Here is a 21,772-nt window from a genome sequence, read left to right as displayed (position 1 = left end):
TATCTCTAGAGGAAGAATTGGTATACGATAGGTGGTGGTAAAGGCTACACATACAAGTGTTGTATATGGTCCCTACATACAACTTTAACGAAGTATTCCGTATTTTGGACTTTTTGAGTTGTAATACATTAACTATTTAGCTATTCGTGTGTAAAAGTATAGATTTTTGTCAAAATTATGTGATGTTTATTTGTCCCATCAATTTAAAATTTCTGGCTCCGCCACTGTCTTAAGGCAATACTCTTATTTAAATGCAATACAAATAATTTTAATTGAAACTGACAAATTAAGAATGTATGTAAATATAAAAACTACAAAATGCATCTAAAATTTACACACCCTTTGTTTCTTCTACTTTCAAAGACCTTGGCCTACTGAAAACTAGTTTGGTGAACCCATAAAGGGTCGATCGAGTACATTTGGAACATTCATCTTAACCAACCCAAATTATATATAGATACATACTTCGTGTAAGTATCCATCCTATGTTGTATGTTGTATTTCGGCCGTCCGGCCGAGGTATGCTTTTAGTATTGTGTATAAAATCAGGCTAACTTCAAATTAATTGCCTAATGCTCATCGGATGGACAAACAAGAACGGGTCGTTGTATGCAATTGTTGCTGCTACTTGATTCACAAATTCAGATGGATGAAATCCATCCATGTATCCGTGAAGGAGCCTACTACGACAAGGTGGAGAAAGCGGCTCACACATGAAATCACTTCTTAATTTGCAACAATATGAATCCATTATAAACCCTGCAACGCAAAATTCAAAGTTTGGATCACGTACTCTCCAAAACGAAATTTTATAATTAATTTAAACTAATAATGTAACAACTATCGACCCACGTACCAAAAGGGAACGAAGTCGAAGATTGCATGGCAAAGAGATTAATGAAGGTAAATTTGGCCTCAGGGAGCTTTGAATTAAAATCATCGACTACTGAAACAAGCTTTGTATTGAAAAGTTCCACTGCTTTGTTGATTTCATCAACACAATTTGTTGAATTGAATCTAGCCTTTTCAGCTGGAGTGCAACCTATTCGAGCTAATCCAAAAACCGCTATCTTCCTTGCACCAGAATCATATAGTGCCTACATCACAAAAAGCATTAAATTAGTTATGTAATAAAAACAAAATAAAATATATATCGGGTAGTGTTAGTTAACATAGATTTTGGAAGTGTTTTGCTAATTAACAATCACACATATGCGTACATAATGATAATAGTAACGAGTGACTATAGATAATGCAAATGCGATTTAATCCTAAAGGTGCATGTTTGGACACACGTTACACCCAATACAAAGTTGATTTAATCCTAAAGATGCATGTTTGGACACACGCTACACCCAATACAAAGTTGATATAATCCTAAAGGTGCATGTTTGGACACACGCTACACCCAATACTACTATGCTATATCTAGTGATGTTGAGACCAATATTTCAATTTTGTCTTTGTTAACTGACATGCATCTAGTATCGTAAACAAACAAACAAACAAACACATACCAGTAATCGAGCTTGATATCGAGATATGAGTAGTGTTGCATATTCGTCCTTGGTGAAGAGTTTGCTACTAGGAAATTGTTGTGGGAGGAAGTAGTTATTAATGTAGTCATTGCTACCAATATTAACAGTGTACAAACACTTGTTTAAGTAGTTAGCAACTGGTCCCTTAACCATCGATTGAAGCTGTGAGATTGTGACGTTGTAATTCTGTAATTGCTGATCCAACCAAATTCGTTCACCCTGAAAATGGAGGAAACCAATACGAATGGTAAGCAAAATAATCATACCCTTTTATAGAAAATTTTGTTTTTGTTATGGAATTAAAGTTAATTAGTTCCCTCAAACCCTTCCATTTGCGTTTCTTTTTTTTTTTTGAAAAACTACCTTATAAAAAAATTATTGTAAGAAACTACCTTATAAAAACTAAATGTTGTAAGTTGCTACCATGTGCTTAATTAACAATGAAAGAGAAGGGGAATTAGGGGTTATAAGGGGGCTATGTAGAAATTGGGTGGACAAAGGAGAAAAAATGATTGAAAATGGGTCATTCAACGTCTCCTATTCAATGCAATAATTCGGCAAAATGTAGCTTTTTACAACAATAATTGTTTTATAAGGAAGTTTCTTACAACATTTTTTTAATAAGATAGTTTTTCACAAAAATTAACTTAAATTCTTATTCATTATTATTTTATATTTATTTTTTTTACAAACTAGAAAATCAATCCACATTTAAAGGAATCTAACAAGTACTTGATGATATTTTATTTATATAAAGTATGTTTGATCAGGTGATTAGTGAATGGCAAAATTTAGGAACGAAGTTCAGATATGGTTTTGAAGGTGTCTTTTTTTTTTTTTTTTTTTTGACAAGATGAAGGTGTCATCTTAAATTTCCATACTTCATGCAATTTGTTTCCTTTATTTATTCATAGAAATGTTGACAACTTGACATACAAGTAAAAATCACCAAAAATTACTAGTCATGATAACATATGTTTTTTTTCTAAAATAATATCATATTAATTTAACAATACGAAGTAATGAAAAGGGATTGGGGTAATTAGTTTTTTACAAACATAAAAATATGCAAGATATAGAAGTTATAATAGTACCAAATTTGATCCAGTTTCTGGGAGAATTCCTGAAGCACCAGATGCGTAATTGACGCCTCTCAATGCATCTTGACCAATTTGAGCACTATATGGCTGTATAAACTCTTCAAATCCCAAGAATTGAGCTGTGATATCACCGATAAAAAAATTAATACTCCGTAACTATTTGGGGTTTTTTTTTTTTCCCGAACTAAGCACCATATGATATTATGATGTATAATTAGTATAGAGAATTAAATTAATTATTTGAATTGAAAAGTAAAATTTGACAATACATTAATAGATATTATAATCATAGTTGTTTCTCCGTCCTCTTCTATGCAAGTAAAGTGTGACGGTATGAACCATGAATATTCCATTTTATATTGGTTTTAAGTATCAGTCAAAGTCTTTGATGAAGACTTTGATCAAAAACACTATCTGATACTTAAAATTAAGGAAAATTTGTTTGGAAGGGACATATATGTTCACTTATTTGTTTGGAAGGATCTTATAAATTTAAAGTGGCGAGAAGGACCTTATAAGTCTATTTAGTTGTTTGGGAGACATTAAGGCCGGAATTCGGCCATTGACTTTTTTCTGCGACATTGACCCCACACGTGAGTGTCAAGTGACTATAAAAAATTTTAGTTGGTTAATATCTCGACTCCCAACTTCTCTAGGAGTGGTATCATTCTCAATATCTGCATCAAATTTTTGTACATCATTAAGTCTTATATATTAGTCTTACTTTTACAAAATTAATTAATTTATACGAGTACTTGAAATGATGTGATACAACTAATCATTTTATACTTACACTTATAAATGCAAGTTAATTAGATTCAAATATAGCTATCTATTTTATTTTTTACAAAAATTATTGATAAATATACCAATGGAATCATTACTATAAATCACCAACACATACATAAAAAGATGGCATACCATAAAAAGTTTACTTTTTTTGTTTCAATTTTACATTTAGAAAATCCAAAGATCCTAGTTAATTTCACGTGTAAAATTTATAGACAGCCAAACAAAGAATATATGATTAAATGAACATTAATTTAACAACTAGAAGGATAAATATATGGATATATGTATATGTATAGTAGATATTGTGTTTAGCCAGATCATTTCGACTATTTTTAGCATTGTTACATGCTTCATGTATATATGTTGCCATATTTAGTAGATATTGTGTTAGGTTCCATTCTACTTTAACAAGCTTAATTAACTTAAATCAAGTTTGGGTTAACATAATTTATTTTATTTTTTTTTTAAGAAAAACTTACTGATGAAATCTGCAATGGTACGTCCATTAGTGAACCTTCCGGTGGGAACTCGGCCAGGAAAATCGACACCATACGGAGAGTAATTAGCTTTAGCCATGGTATTTAGGGCATTATTGTTGCCAGCATCTGATAGCGAATCTCCAAAGATGAAGTAACATGGCACCTCCGGATCGCCATTAACAAAATTAGAGCTAATCAAAACAAAAACGAAAAAAATTGCTCGAATTCGCAACATTCTATTTGTATTTTTGGTTATTGGTAATGAATTATTGAATTACCTTCGAACTTTTGTGATATTGCATTATAAGATAGTTATTGATCAAGTTATGTTATTTATAGTTGGATACTTTAATATAAAATTACAAAAAAGAAAAATATAAAATAAAAAAGTCTAACAATCATTACATTTTTACGTTCCTTTGATGGACCCATAGGTCGTATTATTGATTTACGCGGCCTATGATGGTAAAGTTGACAATTTGCATTGTAATTGAAAGTTTGTTAGTCAAGGAAAATAAATTATTAGTTTTTTTCACACTAATATACATACTTGAAAGATTCGATGATTTTAAATTATTCATTATTGGAGTATTCTATTTTGTTTTGGTGAGGGAATTTTATTGTTTTTCAACAACTTGAGGACTCTGATCAAACTATATATTCTACATTTTCTTTAGTCTTGTATTTGCGGGTAAGACAATTAAAAATAGGGGGCTAGAACATCAAAAATGGTAAAGAGATTTCTACTTCCAAGCATTTTCACTTGACAAGTAACTTTTAAGACATGAAATAAGAACCTTACAAAATGAGTCAATCGTCGATGATAATGAGTGGAGTCGAATGATGTAAAGATAGGTTATGGATGATAAAGTTATTACTATAATAGTGGACAACTTGCATTGGTCATGGTATAATAATTAACATTCTATTGTTTTGTCCAATAATACGCGTACGAATCAGTTCATAAGATGTGAATTATTCTTTATTCTATATGTCTTATGCCATCATGACTAAATATAGGAATTTTGTATTACAAAAATATGTTTACACGTTGGTCGGAGTGTAACATATAGATTAAAATATTTATTAAAAAAATTTTAAACATGTGGAGTTTAAATATCTGGGGTCAAATTTGCTTTGCTGTTGCTAACATGGGTATATGATATCAAAATGATATAACATTATCAACTAACGATGATTGCATTATGGATAGTTTGTTGTAGAATTTTTTGCGTGATGGGATTGGAAATGAGGGCTTTTCTTAAGATCTGGACGTGCATCCCAATTTTTGTGTGGATCGTGAGAAATAACATCTAAAAACACCCTTACACATTGAGGTGAACACTAAACATTCATTAACTTGGATCAAGTCAAAGTCAAACTAATATACGTGGTATTACTTTTCACTTAAATTGAAGTATCATTAAACTACTCCATTATTATCAAGAACAAAGTAACAATTGAATTAATAAACTTAAATCAGATTATGTTTATGTTATTTGTCTTCAGTGTCTTATCGAGAACAAAGTAGCAATTGAATTAATAAACTTAAATCAGATTATGTTTATGTCATTTGTCTTCAGTGTCTTATCGAGAACAAAGTAGCAATTAAACTAATAAATATATAAAACTAATAATCTATGTACTAATGTTCTTTAAAGGCCATGATAGTATCATACCTTATGCTTGTAGAGCTTATTAACCTTACTAAAAATTAAAGAATGATTTAAGTGTGAACCAGTACAAAAAATCATGGTATGAAAACTCAAATTAATACATTATCTGATTTATCCAAACTCGAGACTCTCTATCTAAACTCTAAAGTACACATGAATACATTATGATAAGTGGTATTTCCTTTATTTTGTACCGTTCGATTACGTTACCTTGTTTAAGTTGGTCCATCCACTTTGGGCCTAAGATGACCAAGCCCAAATCAAATCTGTTTCAAGGGCCTAACCAATAAGACAAATGTCCTAGGTGTTTTTTAGGCCCAAACAGCTACCAAGTCCAATCCAGCATATATATATCAAGGCCCAATATAAATAGATCTTCAAAGGATTTCATTAATTAACTATCTTACATTCTTTGTAGTTGCATTCCTAAGACACCAACAAGAGACACCACACTTATTGCCAAAGTTATTAGAATCGGAATTCTACTTTGAATCGGCGAGTGAGGTAGAATCGAATCGTAGAATCGTACGATTCTACAAATTTAAAAAATTATGTTTCGAAATGATATTAAATGACTTAAAACATAACTATCAAGCAATAAGTATAATAATAAATATAGTTTTGCTAACATAATATCAACAATACAAACTTTGACTCGTTTTATTAGTACTATCACACGCTCCTAGTTCAAATGGACACATATACAATATAAAATCATAAGATATTAGTACACAGTTTAACCTAGTAGGTCAATCACAAGAGTACAAGACAATTCATGTTAAATAATGACCAAAGTAATTTTTTTGACACCTAAAATTGTTTCTCCTAGTAAATAATCCAATGATAATGGTATACTAAGTGTCAAATAAGTTTAGTTCAAAGAGATAGCTAATATATAACAACCACAACAAGCTTATGTGATGAAAGTGTTTTTATATAGCAAATGGCCAATGTTAAGCTCATAAGACTCTTGAATCTATGATTTTGTCCATGAAATTCAAATGGTTGGATAACATTTTAAAAGAGTTTAAAATTAATATTTCATAACCTTAGCTTCAATTTATATTGAAAATAAATAAACAATTGAATAAAAATTAGGCTCAAATATGACACCTTTGCACTCTTTTGGTCATATCATATGATATAAAAGATATGGATGCAAGACTAATTGGGTTAGAAAGTAGACTTCAAGATCTATTCCAACGGTATATTATAAGCCTAATTTTAACTTCGCAATCAAAAGTTATGGGCTTTGGAATATCAGGATTTTTGCAGGGGTAGAATCGTTAGAATCGGTGTAGAATCATAGAATCGTTCTGATTCCACCAATTCTAACGATTCTATGAGCGATTCTACCACACAACGATTTTTAGTACGATTCAAATCGATTGGGTGGATCGAGATCGTAGAATCGTACTATTCTAATAACAATACTTATTGCTCAAACAAATAGCTTAGGTTTATGAGGGGTTTTTTTAGACACTATTACAAAGCCAGTTTACATGCTTATTTTTACATGTCATCATCTCATATAGTCTTTCTACTCGACGAGTGGATCTTAAGTTCTTAACAGAGGTAATTGTTTTTAAATAGTTAACAGATATGTGAAATTAATTCATTTTTTAAATATTTAAAAATAGTTACAACACATATGTAAAAAACTGTTCATTGTATATATATTTGAAATTCTCATAGCTCATATATGAAAAGTATTCATTTTATTATTTCTCTAGGATTTGGCAATGCTTATTTGTGTTTTAGGTACGGCTTTGGAAGTCCACTACACCTCTAAATTCCATGTTCTATTTTTTTTGAGGTTATATCATGGCCTCATGGGTGACATTGCACTTTTAGGGTTTGTAATATAAGAATCAAATATAATCAAATTAGTAAGTACTCTCTAGTTGGACTAGCTAGAACTGAAAGGTCGTTCAGATTAAGCAGACATAACTTATTTTCGTACTTGTTTTCTTTGAAAGAGTAATTTCTTGAAAGAGAAATTTCACTAATCTTAGTTATACATTTGGGATATCCATTATTACCATGAAATATTCAAAAAGCACTCGAAAAGAGCTATATAGCAAAGAAAGGTTTATCCGTTCTTGGAAAACTCATATCCATAAAACGAGTTCATTAACAAGACTTTGGAATAACTAGAGGGTGTGTAGCCTAGAGGTGATCATGATAAGCTCTGCACGCAATCCCAATCCAATTTTTAATGGCCATTGTAGAGAAAACTCTGGCCAAAAGTAGGGCCCAATCAAAAATATTTTTCCCCCAAAAGCATTGGACAAGCATTTTTAGACTTTTTTGGCCCTACCCAAAAAAGCTTAGACATATGGTCCAATTTTGTAAGTTTTGGGCAAATATATTCGCCCCGAACTGATTCGACCCAACTTGACTGGTTGTTTTATGCATTCAACTGACCCGACCCGTGATTACCTCTTTTGTAGCCATAGTCTTAAATATTGTTAGGCTTCAGACTGAGATACAACTCCATGCAATTAGACTCTTTACACTAGTCATATTAACAAATTAGTTAGTTTTTGGGATAACAAAGATAAACGCACATGGTGAATGAGCACGGCTCTATTCTCACAGATAGTATGAGAATATGAGATCTTACCTAACTAAATAAAAATAAAGACTCATTGATCATATGTATGATTCTTAATAAACCCACATGCTACCAGCCAACCAGTGTGAAGCCGATTCCCATAAGGCCATAACCCATGCATGCTAATTAATTTGCTTCTCTTTCAACTTTAGTGGTTTTTAATCAAATAGCCAAACCCATTAATTAACTAAACCACACAACGCATACTACCAAACACAAAGTGGAATTATGTCAAATTTGAAGACACCAAGGTTAAAATACTATAATAATTAAGGGTTGATAAGTTTAGATAAGATAAAATAAAGAGTAATATATTTTATTAAGTACTGATATGTAATAAGGTCTAATAGTAATGTTCAATAAGATATGGTAAGGATTGATTAAGTCAAATAATAAATAAGATAATGCTTGATAAATTGAAATAAACAAATATCACTCAAAATTATCAATTGACAATTGCCATTGATAAGAACATTGTTTTGAACATAAAGAGAGGTACAAATCTATTTATTATTTAATCAACTATACTTTGAACAAGTACAAATAATACAAGCTAAATTGGAGATAACAAGATAAGAATGTTAAACGACCAACTCAATCAAAAGCTTAACCTGATGGTTGAAACCCAAGATTGATCTTATAGCTATACTAGGAAGATACAGTATATACCAAAATAATGAATATCACAAGAGTAATGTCAATATATCACTTTGACATTATCTCTAATAAAGAACAATTGACAATAAATCTTGGTGCTAACTGGTAATCAATTGACTAATATTGATAGGATGAACAAATAAGGGATCTTGAGAGGTGTATGAAGATATTGCAATTTGCTGATTTACAACTTCAGTTGGATGAATTCCGTCCATATATGCATATGACTTCCTATTTGGGCATGGTGGAGTGGATGACTTACACAGATTACTAATGGTTACTATTTCGCAACAAGTTGAATTCATGATCAAACCTGCAATATATTTTTATTAATTTTTACATCAAACAACTTTTTTTCATGAATATGACATAAAAAAAAATGTACAATTTGTGTTGAACAAGGACAACAAATGTTACTTAAAAATTAGTCTTAATCATTGAAGTCATTTTTATAAGTACAAATTACTACGGCGTATGACAAAAAGTTTCAACTAGTACTCCGAAGTAAAATTCAATTAAATTATTTACATGAATTACATATATATAGTAGTTTAGTAGTTTAATCATACAATGTAAAGGGGAAAAAGATAATTCAAATGACGAAAGATCAATTTTAAAACAAAATTAAGTCGTAATTAATTTGCCAATTTTGTACTTTAATTTGATATAAACGACGGAAGTTTGTTTCTTTTTTACTTCCATTTATTGTAACAAGGTGCAAAATAAGTTAAATAATTAATTAAGCTACATACTTTTTACGCTCTCCATTCCTTCATTATTTCTTTTTATTTCAATATTACTTTTTTTAAGATAGAGAAGTTTAAGTTGAAAGTAAAACAAATAGAAACAAAGAGAGTATATGATAATGGACAACTTACCAGGGAGAGCTGTTAAGTTTAGGATGGCAAAGGTATCAACGAATATAAATTTGGCCCCAGGAAGCTTTGTATTGAATTGATCCACTAGTGATACAAGCTTGGTATTAAAAAGTTGTACAGCTTGGTTCTTTTCTAATACACATTCAGTTGCACAACTTTTTGTGACTTCAAATGGAAGACAACCTAATGGGCCCAGACCATAAACTGCTATCTTTCGTGCTCCAAAATCATATAGGGCCTATCAAAAATAAATCACCCACACAAAAATGGCACACACAAATTAGTATATGATATTTCTTTTAAAAATGTTAAATATAACATTAATTACACTAATTTACGTGTGATTTTGCCATGCATTCAATCATTCATAAATATAATTAATTGTATCAAATTAAGAAATATATTAAATGTTTATTCTTAACCATAAGGGTTATATATAATATTACCCTTTGTTTTCATTGAAAAATAAAAAATCAAAAGAAGAAGAAGAAAGCTAAACCTGTAACTGTGCTGTATATCGAGCAATGAGCATTGAAGAATATTCATCAGGAGAATAGAATTTGGAAAAAGGATAGAGAAGTGGCAAGAAGTAGTTATTAATGTAGTCATTGGTGCCAATATTAACACTGTACAAACACTTGTTTAAGTAATTGCCAATTGGTCCCTTAACCTTCGGTTCAAGCTTTGTTATTACCGTCTTGTAATTTTCTAATTGTCGATCCATCCACACTCGATCACCCTGAAAATGGTGAACGATTTATTTTTAGTTTCCTTCAATACTTCTCATATTCGCAAAGTTTTATTTATATGCCTAGGCTTTCTCATTACTGAAGTTTAATTCTTGTCCAAAACAAAAAAAATATTGAAGTTTAATTCTTGTCCACAAAAAAAAAAAAAAAAAAAAAAAAAAAAAAAAAAAAAAAAAAACCAATTATTGAAGTTTAATTCTGAAACATTGTTAGGAATTTTTCATGTTTAAAGGTGAAAAAATTTGAAGGCTAACAAGCTACTCTTATTTAAGAATACACATAGGGTTGTTTAGAGTGCGGTTTGCAGTTTTAAATATGTGGTGTGATTTTCAAAAATGACCAAATCGTGGTTTTGCGGTTTGGTGCGGTTTCCAAAGATTTTTAGACCAAACCGCTCCTCAAACAGCACTTTGATGCGGTTTACACGGTTAAACAACAAACCTTTAAACCATTTTATCAAAAAAAAGTATTAAAGAACTTAAAAATATGATGTAATCTTTAATTATTAAGTAATTGAAGTCTAAAAAAAAGAGTTTAATATTCAAAGTATAGGTTTATAATTACAAAATAAAGTAAAAGTTTTTTTAAAATAAAACATTTACGGAGTAATATTTAAGAAAAGTCATTTAATCGCAAATCGCACCGCATCAAACCGCATTTTGCGGTGCAGTTTGGTTATAAGTGTGATTTGGTGCGGTTTGGAAAAAAAGCAAACCGCAATTTTTCGGTTTGGTGCGGTTTAGGATCCAAACCGCACCGCGAACAACCCTAATTACACAAAATTATGTAATTGCAACTCTTAAGGTCTATTCCGACTTACTGAAAACAACTTAACTGATTGGGGCTGAACTGACTGAACTGAACTGAATAATGTTGAAATGAATTATTTATGAGAGAAGGAAATTAGAAACTGAATTGAAATTAAGTTGAATAGAACAGGTCAGTACTTGATTTTTTTTTAATTTAAAAAAAAAGAATTTGCAAAATTATGAAAATGCTACTTATGGGTTACAGCTTGATCATCTGATTATGATGATATAATGATGTCTTTTTTTTTATTATTATTATTATTATTTACTTTTTATAATGCTAAACTACAACACTTTAGAAAGATTAAAAAAAAAAATAGTTGGGGTTAAAACAGTACCACATGATATGCGGTTTGTGAGAGAATTCCAGCAGAACCTGATGCGAAGTTTATACCCTTTAATGCATCTTGACCCGTATTGTTTCTATATGGTTCTATGAATCCTCCGAATCCCAGGAATTGGGCTGTAAAATAAACATCTCAAAATGTACATATGATTTGAATCATTGGAATGTCACAAAATATAAGTATGATTTGAATCATTGGAATACTACGGATTACAAAGTAATACGAAGTATTTACCAAGTAATCCACCAAAAGTATTGTGCACGAAGAAATTGTCCCAAATCTCTCACCATTTTCCTTATAATTATGCATTTTCGGGCAACAAAGGTTTTTGTTGTCTTTCTTTGCTCATTTGGAAAGAGGTTCTTTGGATGACCCAAAAATTCCAAGAACGACGACAAATTTGCATTTTTACGTCAATCATAAACAATTTTGGCGGAAAATGGGAATGGGTGTCAACAATTGACAAGATAGTGTACTTTTTAGGTTATTATATTTGCAATCTCTGTTTGAAAAGGCTACAATTGGCCTAGTCAAAGTGAGTACCTTAAATGGCTTTATTTGACAAATTTCCTTCGTTTAGATGTTAGATGCTTCCCGCCTAAGATATCATATTGAATAAGATTATAGTTAGATTTCGGGAAAACTCCTCAAATTAAAATGTGTACCATTAATCAATATATATATATATATATATATATATATATATATATATATATATATATATATATATATATATATATATATATAGCGTTTACAGGACTAATTCTAATCAAGTTAGAAAACCTAGTACGATAAAGACAAATATTATCATTATATAATATTGAGCTAACCAAAAACCAAGGTTATTATTCGTAATGAAAAATACCATCATCAATTACAAACGAAGTATTATTTTATATTGTATATTCAATTACCTTGTAATTATGCATATTTTATTTTCATATATATATACATATATAATATATTTATTATAATCAAACATAGACTATTGTAAACTTACCGATATAATCTACACAATTGAGACCATTGGTAAACCTTCCGGTGGGAGTTCCTCCCGGAAAATCAATCCCATATGGTGGATAATTGGCTTTAGCTAGTGAAAATAGCGCATTGTTACTGCCTGCATCTGAGTATGAGTCTCCAAATATGAAGAAACATGGCACTTTTGGTTCACAATTAACCAAAGTTAAGCACATAAGAAAAATGAAATTGGATAAACTTCTCCACATTTTTTTGGGGTTATGTTTGTTGTATTATATTGAGAAATATTTCAATCTTGCAATAACAACATGTATATGATAAACTTCTGATATATTAAGGCATGTTACGATTTTGTTTATAAAAGATGTAAATTATTCTCCACAATTTTATGTCCACACAAAAAAGTTAGAGAGTAAAAAAAAGGACAACTATCATCGAACTGTAAGATTTTGATTGACATTAATTTAGACAGTTAGATGGTTGACAACTATCATGAGGTTGACTGACCTTTTTCTTTGGGGTAATCAAGGCCGTTTAAGATATATTTAATCCTAACATATCATCAAATAAATCAAACACTCATAGTTGTAAATAGATAGATTAAATCCACTAGCTATCACTCTCCATACATACTAATTAACCGACACAGTCAAATTTGACATAATTGCCTATGAATTAGTTTGACCATTCAATTTAATAATTAAATATAGGAAAAATTAACAACAATAAGTTGAATTTTAGAAAGTCTTCCAATATTAAGTTTAACTTCAATTAATTCAAAAATAAGCTCAACTTTATGATCACTATTCCAATATTAAGTCATGACTGGTTATATGAGTTAATAACAAGTTATTGTACCACGTATCAAAGCATTATTGGTGAGATTTGAAAAAAATAAAATAAATTCTAATTAAAACATAACCAACACAATCTAACTACATTTAAAAAAAATCTAAGATAAAAAACCTATACGTAATATTTTTATTATTAGTAGCTAGTAGTATTATTATTAAAAAAAAAAAAAAAAAAAAAGGAAGCCAAACCCTCGATCACCACCAATCCCCACCCCAACCAGCCCCCAACCCACCATGGCACCACCCACGCTACCTATCCCAACCAGTCACAACAACCACCAACCGCTGCCAGGACCCCGACCCTAACTAGCGTCCAAACCCTCACCCCTGCCCGCGAGATCCCACGCCCAGCTCCCAACCCCTTGCCCCGCGAAACCCCAACTTATCCCCTACCGGCGACCGTACTATATCCGGCGACCGTACAGTATTGAATTTAAGTTTTTTAATTTTTTATTTTTCGTAAGCTACTACAAGCTATATATTGAAGCCAACCATTGAGAGAGTATATATATAGGGTCGGAATCCTGTGAGAACCACCCTTTATGTGAGAACACTATTATATATGAAAACTCATCACAGCCATTAGATACTATAAGATCCAACTGCTGAGATTGTTCAACTAGTAATGACAATAATGTAATTTTATAAACAAAAACATTAGCCCCAATTACGTATATTTGTATACTCCTCTTTCTCTCTCTATAAAACTTGAAGGTGGGATTTCAATGGAGACAACTGAAGATCGACAATTTCTCTCTCCTCTTGTTCACTGCTACATAATTTCAATTATTACTTTTCAGATTTTTCTTAATTTAATTTTTAATTTTGATAATTTCAATTGAATTCCCAATCTTCTTGTTCTGATTTTTGTAATTTTGATGATTTCAATTCATCTCGTTCGAATTTTGATGAATTCAAATCAACTTGTTCGAATTTTGATAAATTCAAATCAACTTGTTCGAATGTTAAGAATCAACAAGTTTCATAGATTATACAAATAAATAATCAACAAAAGTAATGTTAGTTTTTTCCGAATATAATTTTCTTAATTTTTGTCTGTATTTTCGAATTTACGCAGTGTTGTTGTTTATCATTATCTTGTTTGTGTTGACAAAATCCTTTTACTTAGTTGATTAATTTTTGTTATGAATTCTGTAATTGTGTTGCAATTAAAACTTGGTGTAAAATGGGTTATTGGTGCATTTTTATGATACTTATGAATATCCTGATGCATACAAGGTGTTTGATAATATGCTTGTTAGAAATCTTGTGACTTGGTACTCTATTATCATTGAGTTTGTTTTGAATATCTTGATAGTGCATACAAGGTGTTTGATAAAATGCTTGTTAGAAATTTTGTGACTTGGTACTCTATTATCAATGAGTTTTTTTTGAATGAGTTCATAGGTAATACTTCGGATACTTTTGATGCGGAAAATGATGTTATGAATCCTTTTACCCTTTATTTTGTAATTATTTGATAAATTCAATAGAAGATATGTAAAATGAGCAAACATAATTAAAATGAGCAAACTAAATATGAAAAGTAATATAGTGAAAATAAAATGAGCGAACAAAAATAAAATGAGCAACAATTATTTGCTCATTTATCAAATGAGCGACAATTATTTGCTCATTTATCAAATGAGCAAACAATGAGTGAACATTTGTATGTTGTGTAAACTTTGAAGTGTAATGTTCATACTAAGCTTAGCTAGCTTACTACAACTGTTTTGGCCTTTTGTATTCAAATTACCCTATTTCTAAAAACTCATTTCTATAAACTGGTGGAGCTAGTAATAGCTTGAAAGATGGAATGTAGGAATTTAATTGAAACATAGGACATAGAATATAGAATTCTTGTTATATCTGTATTGTGAATGAGGTGAACTGGGAAGTAATCATCTAGTGTGAATTTTTGGTTTTGATTGGATTTTAGAGTAAAACTAGCAAACATGATTTTATACTTTTTTAGTTTATACTATATAATGTTGTGACTATATAATGCTGAAAGGAATTTATATTAATTTTTCTGTAGGGACCTATCATACAATCAGCTTACTGGGGAGATTCCATTCAACATAGGGTTTTTGCAAGTTGCAACCTTGTATGAAGATGCAATATCTTTGACTTTTTCATTAATTAAAAATCGTTTTCTTCTAAAATAACCTCTAACCAAATGATTCTTCTATTAATGCATAGGTCATTGCAAGGAAATCAACTGTCTGGGGAAATTCCTTCTGTTATTGGCTTGATGCAGGCACTTGCAGTATTGTAAGTCTTCCTTTAAGTGACTCTGTCGTTGCTCCTGGAGTCCTAACAAGTGTTTTATGTTCATTCTAGGATCACACGACTTGCATAATAAAACTTAAACATATCTCTTGAATCTTGATTTAGTTTCCCCACTGATCACTCTTTCATGCTTAATTTGTTGCCTTTTTCCCCAGAGATTTAAGTTTCAATCATTTGACTGGGACGATCCCTCCAATATTGAGGAATTTGAGCTATACTGAAAAACTGTTAGTACCCACTCAACTTTTTAAATTTGTATCCTTTACTTATATTGTAATGTTTCTGGCTAGTTCATGTTTGTCAATATTTATCTGCTTTATGGGCTACACTGTCACAACATTATATAGTATAAACTAAAAAGTATAAAACCACACTTTGAATTTCAGGTTTATTGCCTTGCCTCCTAACTTTAGGAAAGCTCACTGTATAAGAACAAAATTTAGAACATAAAGAAAGCTCACAGTATAAGAATAAAATTTAGAACATAGATAATGATTTAAAACATATGATAAAACCTATTAGCTCAATCGGTAGAGCACTATGAAAATGCATAGAGGATGTACGTTCAATTCCTACATAGGTTATCTTTATACAAAATTAATTATAAAAAAAAAAAAAATTCGTACTAATCATATGAGCAAAAAAATGGTTTGAAATGATTTATAACTATTTAACAATTAAACTCTCATACAAACTTGTGTCTCCACATTACATAAATGAACCTATGTGGGATTCGAACTCACATCTTTTGTGCATTTGCACAATGCTCTACCCTTGAGCTAGTAGACTAACGTATTTAAAACATTCAAAAATACTCACAAATAAGCATTAATTTAACAAAATGAGCAAGAATAATTTGCTCATTTGACAAATGAGCATTAAATAGTTTGCTCATTTGACAAAGGAGCATTAAATTTTTTTGCTCATTTGACAAATGAGCAAAAACTAATTGCTCATTTGACAAAGGATTTTTTGTAAATTACCACCCAAAAAATAGTCCAGTTTTGATATAACCACCCAAATAATTTTTTATTTTATATTACCACCCAATAAATTAAATTATTGCTCAGATTACCACCCATTTAGCAATTTCGGTGGAATTTTCGTCAGTGGGCCCCATTTTTTTAATTTTTTCCTTTTTTTCTGGCTTTCTCACTCTCTCTCCCCGATTTCACTCTTCTTCTTCCTACCTTCTTCCTTTCTTCTTCCCAACCACCACCCCCACCATTGCTCCCTCACCCCAATCTCCCCCACTTTCTTTCTCCTCCATTTTTGTATACTTCTTAGCCACTGCAATCTACCCCACCACCCTCAACACACCCCACCGACAACCGCCTTTAACTTCACTGCCCTCGTGGTGCGTGTGGGCATAAATTGGGTTTCAAAATTGGGCATAAATTGATGGTCGAATGTTGCAATTGGAGCTGAAATCGGTGTTGTCGGGATGAAATTGAGCCAATTGGTGGCTGAAATGGGTTTAATTGGCGACGAATTGGGTGAGATTGGTGAAGCGATGTTGAAGAGGTGGGGTACGGTGGTTGCGGGCTGATGCTGCTGCAGTGAAATCGGTGTTGTATTGGTGGTTGAAATTGGTTTAATTGGCGACGAATTGGGTGAGATTGGTGAAGCGATGTTGAAGAGGTGGGGTACGGTGGTTGCGGGCTGATGTTGCTGCAATTGGGTGCGTGTGGGCTGCTAAAGGTGGCTGCACAAATGCGGTTGCTGAAGGAGTTCGCTGATGGTGGCGGTTTGATGGTGGCTGGGTGGGCGGTAGTTGGGGTGCAGCGGTGGTGGTGCTGCTGTTGTTGATTGGGGAGTGATGGCAGGGGAGAAATTGCAGGGAACTCATTGCCAGAAGATCGAATTGAAGGACAAATTGCATTAAGGTTAAGGAATCAGCATCATTAGAAGATTACCATCGATTTTTAATCAGCATCATTAGAGGATAATTTTGTGATGGAGCAATGGTGGGGGTGGTGGTTAGGAAGAAGAAAGGAAGAAGGAGAGTGAAATCGGGGAGAGAGAGTGAGAAAGCCAGAAAAAAAAGGAAAAAATTAAAAAAGTGGGGCCCACTGACGGAAATTCCACCGGAATTGCTAAATGGGTGGTAATCTGAGCAATAATTTAATTTATTGGGTGGTAATATAAAATAAAAAATTATTCGGGTGGTTAGATCAAACCTGGACTATTTTTTGGGTGGTAATTTACAAAAAATCCTTTGACAAATGAGCAAAAAATTAATTGCTCATTAGACAAATGAGCAAAAATTTAATTGCTCATTTGTCAAATGAGCAAATAATTAGTTGCTCATTTGTCAAATGAGCAAAAAATTATTTGCACATTTTATCAATATAAAATGTGTTTCCTAATATCAATATTCTTACATTCATTCCCAACAACTAACCAAATTTTACTTACAACAAAAGAGATAATTCTGTTGTTCAGAAGGTATAGGAACTTCAGAGTCCATGTTCGTTTATTGTTTTTCCTTAGTGGTTCAACCACTCAGGAAAAATATACATAGTACTATGTAATTTAAAGTTGAAATTTAAATAGCAAATCATGAAACACTGCTGGTGCAATGAAAAATTCCCGAAGTTATATGCTTAGAACAGCTAAAGCATGTTAACAAGCAACCACAGTAGAATAGTAGATCCAACATTACTGCTTCGAAGCAACAACTCTCTGACTCGATAACCTTTAAGTTAGAGAAATAGACCAGAAAAGAATGTAAGTAGTAAAAACCAATACGTACTTTTTCTATGGAGCTACTCAGATCATGGGAGGAGTGAGCTGCTTCATATGATTCAAAGAATGATGCTTCTTCAGGATTTTCTGCTGAACTGACATTTACCTATTATAGTTTAAAGTTGAAACCACAGAATATAGAAAAATGCATAAGATTTCATGCTGATTTCAGAGAAATAGATTAATTACAGTACATTAGCAATCAGATTAGAGCACACTTTGACTGGGGAAGAACCATCAAGTGATTCCATATAGGTTCCTTCACCAATGACAGCTGAGAAAAGACAACCAGTTTGGCTGGCAGACCTCTGCACACCAAGAGGTGCTAAAGGAAGATTTGGGAAAGCCAAGACAAAATTTGTTGAACAAAATGTGTTTCACAGCAACCCAAAATGATAGCCAAGATATAGCTGTTAAACAATATATAACTTGATCCAACTTTCCGTGAAACAACATTTTCTAGTCTTAGAATCCACGACAGACTTTAGTTGACAGGAACACAAGTCTCTTACTTTACAGCTAGAAACAACCACAATGTTTGAAATTGTCTGCAAGCCCTTTGGAAGATCTCCCCCAAAAACTGGTTTAGCAGGTTGGGCAGACATCGTGACATTCACTTTTCTAACCCAGGGAAGTGCTGCCACCACCTCATTTGCTTTCTGCTCAAACTACAAAAACACAACAATTATATACCCCATATTAATGCATTATGATTGGAGTCCAAATACACATTACAAACAATAGCAATAGGCGGTATAGAGTCAGTCAGAGGTTAGTGTATACTGTATAGAATTAAGGCAATAAATTATGATCGTTCTACATGACATATCAAACATCTACCAAATGTGCTCCAAGGAAAAAATATGACACCAGAACATACATAAGCAACAATCAAATTTGTAACTTAGAATTAATTTACCATGTCCTTGACTAGACAGGCTGGGGTTGTAAGCTCCAAGCGAAATGACACCTGAAAATCAGAGGTTCACGGCTCAGAGAATAATGATAAAGTACAAAGATACAAGAGCACAATATTATTTAGATGACCTCTCCTGAAGTTTCATCAATTTGTAGATCCTTCACAAAACCACAAGAAACAATGTCGGTTCCAAAGTCTGGATCTATGATTTGAGACAATGCTTTGAGGACATCACTCTCAGCTTCTTTAATTGAAGATGTTAAAGCGCCCACTGAGTGTCAAAAAATAAAGACATGTTGACATACATGACTATATGAGTGACTAGACAGAGAGGTATTAGGCACAAGTTTTTGATCTCGACAATTAAAGAACATTCTATTGATTCAGATTTGAAAATGGGAATTAAAATTATACTACAAGTTAGCTTAAGCTGCTGCAAGGAACTTCACTAACAGGATACCTTTGTCTATTTAATAACTGATATCCATTTGATTATATATTAAACCAGAGATCATAGGTCAAATTCATATAGCAAGAAAAATAGAGTAAAAATCCTAAAACACCCAAACCAGCCAGTGTTCAAAGACACCATGAGGACAACAAGCCTCATACATCAATAGGAAACAAAACTTAAAGTCAAATGTAAGACAACCAACAATCAATACAAACGTAGAAATTGATGCTGAAAATGTCACAACACCTCGAAGCTAGAAGCCGAGACTCAATACAATTTTGGGGAATATTAAATAATAAGATCAAATATGTACTACATTTGAAATTGATAAATTAATAGGATTCATTGGGGAATATTGTCAAACACTTAATGTGCATCAAAATTTAAGCACAAATTAGTGAAATGCAAGTCCCAAAATTGACAAAATCAATCTCTATAACCATTCATAACCTCAGAAATTATAAATAAAAGTTCGAATTACACTATAAAGAACCCTAAATTAACAAAAGCATTTAACGATAAACTAGTGAAATTAAAATTCGTGATTAAAAAAAAACAGAGAAAAAAGCAATTCAAAAAAAAAAATGGAAATAAAACAAAATCACATACAATAATTAATGAAACCATGATTAATCAAAAAACAAAAAACAAACTACAAAATCGTAGATTGTAAGTATTCCAAAAACGAAGAAAAAAAACCCAAATTACAACAAAATAAAAAATTACACAAAATGAAAATAAATAAATAAATAATTAATTAAAGAAAGAAAACTCATATACCGTAGTTGTCCAGAATCAAGTATATGAAGAGCGAAGGAGCAAGATCGATGCAGTACCAAAAACGAATTCGGAGGAAGAGAAAGAATATGAAGGAGGAGAGAGAAAATGTAATGAAGAGAGAGAAAGTGAAAATGAAAACTTCAGAAGATTGGGGGTAGTCAGCCAAGTAGTGAAATTACACATTTACCCTTAATGAGGCGGATTGAATAAGAGCCGTCAGATGACCTCAATTCAAAGGTCTAGATTTGTTCTCACATGATCCCATGTATATATATATATATATATACATATATATATATATATATGTACATATATATATACATATATATATATACACATACATACATACATATATATATATAATATATATATATATAATATATATATATATATATATATATATATTTATTTATTTTGAGATCATGTGAGAACTAAGGTGAATAAAGAGAATTAGGAACCAATCTCAGCCTTTAATCTCGCTCAATTTGATGGCTCACATTTCATCCGCTTTCATTAATGGCATTTTTCGTAATTTTGCAAAAAATAATTTCCTAATTTTTTAAAATTTTAAGACAATTTCATTTATTTTAGGCCAAATTAGAAAATAACACCTGCTAAAGACCCCGATTTTGTTTTTAACACCTGTTAAAAAAAAAGTTTTATTATAACACCTCCAAAAATCCCAAAATTTTGGTTTAACCACCCACTAACGGAATTTTGGATGAAAACCGTTAGTGGGGGCCACCATGTACCCGTGTCAATTTTTAATTGGCTTAAAAATAAAGATAATTTAAAAAAAAAACCTAACCCCCTAACCAAGCCAGCCACCGCACCGGCACCACCTGCGGCCAGCCGCCTCTTCCCTTCCCCTTCCCTATTTCCTACCCTGATTCCCAATTTCCGGCGCCAATCACCAATTTCCGACACCTCCCTTGCTTCCCCTACCCCAACCTAGCCCATAAACCTTAGTCGTCGGGAGCTTGGGACTGTTTTCGAAGGTGGGTAGGGAAGAGTGTCGGTTTCTGGGTTGAGGGAAAGGAGGGGGGGCCGGTTTCAGTGGTGTGGGAAGGGAGGGGGCGTCGGTTTCGGCGGTGCGGGAAGG

The 21,772-nt window shown here is 31.8% G+C and overlaps 2 protein-coding genes across 2 annotated transcripts; both read right to left on the bottom strand.

Annotated features, from left to right (window-relative positions):
• Positions 1-203: 203 nt before the first annotated feature.
• Positions 204-4,340, bottom strand: LOC110728843 (GDSL esterase/lipase At4g18970-like). Its single transcript, XM_021908510.1, has 5 exons — positions 3,910-4,340; positions 2,633-2,757; positions 1,518-1,757; positions 857-1,097; positions 204-759 (listed from the first exon to the last, which is right to left on the bottom strand). Exons 1-5 carry the CDS (start codon positions 4,142-4,144, stop codon positions 557-559), a joined length of 1,044 nt encoding a protein of 347 aa, XP_021764202.1. The 5' UTR covers positions 4,145-4,340; the 3' UTR covers positions 204-556.
• A 4,300-nt stretch (positions 4,341-8,640) lies between these two features.
• Positions 8,641-13,020, bottom strand: LOC110728842 (GDSL esterase/lipase At1g29670-like). Its single transcript, XM_021908509.1, has 5 exons — positions 12,643-13,020; positions 11,634-11,758; positions 10,237-10,476; positions 9,738-9,975; positions 8,641-9,172 (listed from the first exon to the last, which is right to left on the bottom strand). Exons 1-5 carry the CDS (start codon positions 12,869-12,871, stop codon positions 8,958-8,960), a joined length of 1,047 nt encoding a protein of 348 aa, XP_021764201.1. The 5' UTR covers positions 12,872-13,020; the 3' UTR covers positions 8,641-8,957.
• Positions 13,021-21,772: the final 8,752 nt, after the last annotated feature.

This window comes from Chenopodium quinoa, unplaced genomic scaffold, assembly GCF_001683475.1.
Source record: "Chenopodium quinoa cultivar QQ74 unplaced genomic scaffold, ASM168347v1, whole genome shotgun sequence".
Lineage (NCBI taxonomy): Eukaryota > Viridiplantae > Streptophyta > Magnoliopsida > Caryophyllales > Amaranthaceae > Chenopodium > Chenopodium quinoa.
The sequence above is the reverse complement of the archived record's forward strand: the minus strand, read 5'-3'. Positions and strand labels throughout refer to the sequence as shown.